This window comes from Urocitellus parryii, chromosome 1 (assembly GCF_045843805.1).
Source record: "Urocitellus parryii isolate mUroPar1 chromosome 1, mUroPar1.hap1, whole genome shotgun sequence".
NCBI classification, from domain to species: domain Eukaryota; kingdom Metazoa; phylum Chordata; class Mammalia; order Rodentia; family Sciuridae; genus Urocitellus; species Urocitellus parryii.
The window spans coordinates 258457712-258463711 of NC_135531.1; the positions used below are offsets into that span (position 1 = coordinate 258457712).

Consider the following 6000-nt stretch of genomic DNA (forward strand, 5'->3'; position numbering starts at 1 on the left):
AGTATTAATATAAAACCTGGGTATGGTGGCACATGTCTGAATTCCAGTGACTGGAGAGAGTAGGGCAGGGGAATTGCAAGGTCAAAGCCAGCCTGAGCAACTCAGCAAGATCCTATCTCAAAAAAGTTTTAAAGAGGGCTGGAAATGTAGCTCAGAGGTAGTGGCTGATCAGCTACCAAGATTTGTACTCCACTGGCCTTTTGAGCTTTCCTTTAGTTCATTCAAAAAGCAGAAAAAGAAAGAATATGAAATGGACTAGCAGTTTGCTGCTATTTACCCATAGTTTTCAAAAAATACTTTTCTTGAGTAAATTTCAAATTTTTGAATGTTCTCACTATTGAACTGTATGTTATACATTTAAAAATTCATTTAAGACTGGGGATATAGCTCCCATGGTAGAGCTCTTGTCTAGAATATATGAGGCCCTGGGTTCAATCCCCAGTACAACAGAAAAAAAAAATGTAGCTCATTGGCAGAGCACTTACCCAGCATGGGCAAGGCACTGGGCTCTATCTTAAGCACTATGGGGAAGAAAAAAATAAATTAAGATAACCAGGTATGATGGCACATTCATGTAGTCCCAGATACTCAGGAGGGTGAGAAGGGAGGATCATTTGATTCCATGATTCAGGAGACTAGCCTAGGCAACACAGTGAGAACCTATCTTAAAAACAAAACAAAACAAAAAAAGCACAAATCATTTAAAAAGGTATAAACTTAAGAATCCTAGGATATTACAGGATTATGGTGAAGAACAATAAAAATGTTAGTAAAGCACTGACATTATTTTTTCTGCACAATATACAACATTCTAGGAAATAGTTATTTTCATATTTGGCGCTTTTTTTTTTTTAAAGAGAGAGTGAGAGAGGAGAGAGAGAGAGAGAGAGAGAATTTTTAATATTTATTTTTTAGTTCTCGGCAGACACAACATCTTTGTTGGTATGTGGTGCTGAGGATCGAACCCGGGCCGCACGCATGCCAGGCGAGCGCGCTACCCCTTGAGCCACATCCCCAACCCCTATTTGGCGCTTTTATATAACATTGAAACATGAAGGTAGGTGAGCTTACTCTGAATGATGAGGAACCACTTCTTCTTGAAAAAACTTCCTTACACTTTCCCGGAAAATGTCGTGCTCTGAAGAAAAGATTCTTCTAATTCCTACATCTGTTAATTTTTTAGCAGAAGGAGATTCCAAACGTTTCTCCCCTCCAGAATGAGAACATCTTTAAAAAAATGCATTAAGAAAAAGTAAATGAATTGTTACTCTTCATAGCCAAATTAATGCTACTGAACAACATAGCTTTCCTAGAGACACTTTAAAGCATCACCACTTTTCATAGGATGTCCCCTACCTCACTGGAATTAAGAAGCAATTTATCATTAGTCAACTCAGTCTCCACTTCCAAATTTCTAAAGAGGATAACACCTGGTACTCACCGCAGGTAAAATATAGTGTTATCACAAGATACATAGATTAAATAATGTAAAATGCAAACAGTACAATATAATAATACCGTTTTCACACCATATGCAATGTTTAAAATAATGCAAACCCTCCAAAATTAATATTTTATCCAGAATCCCATCATTTTAAATGGCTGGTACATAAGATATAAACTGTGTTGATGTTATTACCACAATGCAGAGCCAAACCAAATGTATATTAAATGCCCACCAGTCTCTGCAAGGATTTGTATAGGATTATTCAAGACCTTCAGGAACTAATCCTTCCCCTCTCTTCCCACCCCATCCCACCCCACCCCATCCACCAAACTTAAAATGAGACTGCTCTTTACAGTTCCTTTAGTTCAATCTTCTTTAAGGTTTTTTCCCCTCTGGAAGAAATTTTGAAAATCTGTGAATTCCTTTGAACATTTTCCAGCTCACATATAAAAAACTTGTATCATATACTCAAAGATTATCCAAACATGTTTTTGTTTCCTATTAAATTTCCTTAGTGGGACTCTGCTTTTTAAATTTTTTTAAAGTATTTGTCTAGAAAAGAACTATTTCTTGTGATAAGTAGACTTAAAGTTTTTTTTAAAGAGCTTTTAACTAGACATTAAAATATGACTAAGGCCTTCCTAATTATCATCTTTAAGAGTTACAGTAAATCAGCTTAATATACTATTAGTAATCAGTCTTGCTTGTTAACATTTAGGTTATTTCAATCTGGATGGTGTCTGGTGTAATCTAGGAACAGCAAGAAGGCCAAGTGTGGCTACAGTGGAATGAGTGGAAAATATTTCTATAAAGGCAGAGACAAAAGAAAACCAGAACATGAAAGGTCCTTACAGACCACTGTCATGTTGCATTGAGTAAACTAAAATTTACTTTATCCCTCCAGGGGAAATGATTGGTTCCAATTTCTTGCCACTAAAAATAAAACTATAAGTATATATGTGTCCATATAGATTATCCATAGTTGGGATTCTTCTAGGGAAAAAATAAGCCAGCTCATGTCACAAAAGAAGAAATACCTCTAGAAGAGGGTCTGGAGGAGCTCTTGGAGGAGGGAGTGGGGCTGGACCCAGAGCCAGTGTTGAAGGAAAAGAATTTCAGCAAGTGTCAGTAGAGGGATAAAGACTTATTTAGGAAAGGAAAGAAAACACATTCAAGGGAGAATATGTGCTACCTTAAAAGCGAGAGACCTGTTTTCAGGTTCCCAGGTCTTCTTTTAAAGGAAACTTGATGAGGGGTGGGTTAGGAAAGGTATGTGAGGGTGACATCAGTCTGACAGGCTGATGTGGTCTCCATTATCTGACCCATAGATAATATTGGAAAGTCTCCTAAATGATAGATTTATTAAAATGTCCTATCTGTCTTTATGTAAACTATTTATTGGTAGACTAATGAACAATGCACAAGGTAATTTTCATAAATGGGTGAATTTACAGTAACTTTAGGATTTATGATTTCCCAGAAACTTGAGGGTGAAAGGCCTTGAAGTGAGACTGGCTTGGAGAGTGACAGGCTGGGAAAGGTTTGAAGAAACTTAAAATTATTTTCTTAATTTAGTAAATATTATACATTTTCTTTCTACATATTCTTTTTCTTCTTTCCTGCCTTATTAAAACACTGAATCATTTGTAAATAATAGTAAAGACAATTTATATTCAAGTTCAATTGGATCTTAATTTTTTATATCCTATATTATGTTAAGGAAATCTTTTCCAAGTAAAATACACTAGGACACATGAAAGCAAAAGAAATGCCAAGAAAAAAATAAAGATGTTGAGGTCGGCCCAGGTGGTCAAGAGAGACTACATAGTGGGAAGAAATCAAAACACTTAGCAGCAAGTTTATCCTTTACCAAATAAATTGACCTTTTCTCCCCTATTGAAAATAGGAGCAAGAGGCTTTATCATTCACAACCCTCCACAAAAATTGGGAGACTGGTTGGTTGGTGAGCAAAACAGGTTATTCAAAGCCGGCTCTCAAGAAGATAGAAGAGATCTTTTTCTTTCTTAAATCTTCATTTTCATTTTTTACTATTTTTCTTATTAGTTGTTCAAAACATTACATTTTCAGGGACACAAGGGCCTTGAAACTTTTATAAAAGGAAGCACAGTAGACAAAAGGCAAGGAATATACATATGTAGAAAAGCAGCTCTCAGGAGGTTGCTTTCGATTTCAAAGAGGCTCTGTTTTACTAGGGCCATAAACTACTAGCCTTCCAGACTGGGCTCCGTAAATTCGGCCTCATTTACATTTTCAAAAGCAAATAATCTCCACGGGCGCACCCCTCAACAACTGAAAGCTGGTTATAAATCCACAATCTTAGGCCTAACTTCATACCTATGGAATCAGAATGAGTATTTTAACAAGATCCCTGAGTGATGTATATGCACATATAAGTTTAAGAAGTCTGTTACACTAAAACTATAGTCTGATGAATGAAAGAGTGTCTCAAGTCTTTCCTTTTCTAATATCCCCTTTGTAAGGATAGACTTTCTTCCCATACTTCAACTAAAATAGCGAACTGATCTTTGGGGTCCTGTAATTTTAAGAGCATAAAGAAGGCCTGATACCAAAAATTTCAGGGTTACTCTAGTATGATGTTCTGGGGTTGAACTTAGAAAAGTATGTGTATACTAAAGTGGCCAATTCGGTGAGGCCTCCTGAACCGTAAGCATTAAGTCTTGCAGCAGAGTGCCTTACTTCCAAACAATGTAGTAATTAGACCATTTACCTGCCCTCTCACCCTAATTAAATAATGAATCCTCTGTGCTCAGTTTGTTTATCCAATGAATGCATTTTATGCATCAGACGGTGTCCTAAACGTTTGATCTTATTATAATACACCACCTTAATAGTCACTGAGCCACTTAGAAGCTCCTTCAATAATCCCTCTGTATTTAATTAGTTGACGGATTGCTAATAAATCTAAAGCTGATTCTTTGTCTGATGGGGAGTTCGCCAGGTCATTTGTGTTGGATTACTGGCCCTGGCCACTTTTTTCCGCCGCGTCGCCACGGGCTGAGCGATGGTCCCAAGTTCGCTATCAGGTGGCTGTCACACGCTGCAGTCCTAACTAGGCCAAAGGTCGCAGCGCGGCTGCGGGAGCATCCGAACTGCATTTTCCAGCTCCGGGTCCCGCCGAGGCCGCGGGACCAGCCGGGCGAGACAGGGCTCCGGAACGCGCATTTGGCGAAATCTTCCCCGGCTCGTTGGAGGGGGCGACCCCGCGCTAGGAGCCAGGGACCAGGCCCATCCGCTCGTCCCAGGCTCGCGGCGGGCCGGCCCGGGGATGCCATCCCCTCCAAGACCCCGAGAAGGGCGGCGTGGCCCCCGCCCCGCACCCCTGCAGCACTCACCTTACGGCGGGCGACTGGCGCGGCGCGCAGCATCGGCCCAGGACGCGCAGGGACCCGAGGAGGAGGCGTGAGGCCATGGCGGGACAGTAAGGGGCGGACGACAGGGGCGACGGACGCGACTCGGCGGTTCCTCTGCGCCCTCCGCAGGGAGGGCGTGACAGGACTGCGGGTGGGCGGACTCTCCGCTGGACCGGCCAACTGCACGATTCCAGTGAGCTCCACAACACCTCACTGGCGCCTCGACAAAGGCTGGGCGCGCGCACTTCCGGAGCCACCGGCATCAAGGAGCTGCCCTAGGAGCACCGCCCTGTCCCTGGGCTCTCCCGGGCCTCCAGCACCCATTCCCGGCCTTGGGCGGCTGGAGGATCCCGAACCGATGGGCTGGGCGAAACGGGAGTCTCCAAAAGCCCCTGAACACAGAACTGCAAAAATGTACATGAAATGTACTTCGTAATAGTGGAAGTTAATTTGCTTCACATAGACAACTATTTAAACACTGTTTTCAAAGAATCAAGCTGTTATTACTTTTTTCTTACAAAAATTAATGGCTAATTCGTAGGGAAAATGAAAATAGATTCAATATACAAATAAAAATTCAACTTTAACTCGATTCTCCAGAAGGTTTTTTGCTTACTTTTCTGTTACTGGGTATGAACCCAGGGATGCCCTACCACTGAGCTACATCCCCAGCCCTTTTTGTTTCTAATTTTTAGACAGGATCAATTTCTAATTTTGCCCAGCTGGCCTTGAACTTGATATGCTTCTGCCTAGGCATCCTAAGTAGTGGGTTTATAAGCATGGAACACCATGCCTGACTTTCCAGTAGTTCTTGATTTGAATTCATATCTTGCCATTTCCTTTCTACTCAAGTCATCAATACTGTTAAATAATTCATGTTTCATCTCAATGATGTCATAGTTATTGAGGTGTGTGTGTGTGTGTGTGTGTGTGTGTGTAATAGAAAGTATCTGAAGGTTTTTTGTTTTGTTTTTTAGTTGTAGTTGGACACAATACCTTTATTATATTTACTTTTATGTGGTGCTGAGGATTGAACCTAGTGCCTTGCATGTGCTAGGAGAGCATTGTTCTGCTGAACCACAACCCCATCCCCAAGGTGTCCATAAAGAATGTTCAGAGTGATTTCTAAGGTAGTGAAGCAGAACATTGAGGCCCTTTTTA

The 6000-nt window shown here is 40.9% G+C and overlaps 1 protein-coding gene across 1 annotated transcript in view; it reads right to left on the reverse strand.

Annotated features, from left to right (window-relative positions):
• Acadl (acyl-CoA dehydrogenase long chain) overlaps nucleotides 1-5337 on the reverse strand; it is a 30132-nt gene extending 24795 nt beyond the window's left edge. Inside the window, exons 1-2 of the mRNA XM_026403342.2 lie at nucleotides 4822-5337; nucleotides 1072-1227 (exon numbers count right to left, since the gene is read on the reverse strand). Of these exons, the coding sequence (XP_026259127.2) occupies nucleotides 1072-1227; nucleotides 4822-5102 (437 nt within the window). The 5' untranslated portion in view covers nucleotides 5103-5337. The remainder of the gene's footprint in view (nucleotides 1-1071; nucleotides 1228-4821) is intronic.
• Between the last annotated feature and the right edge of the window lie 663 nt (nucleotides 5338-6000).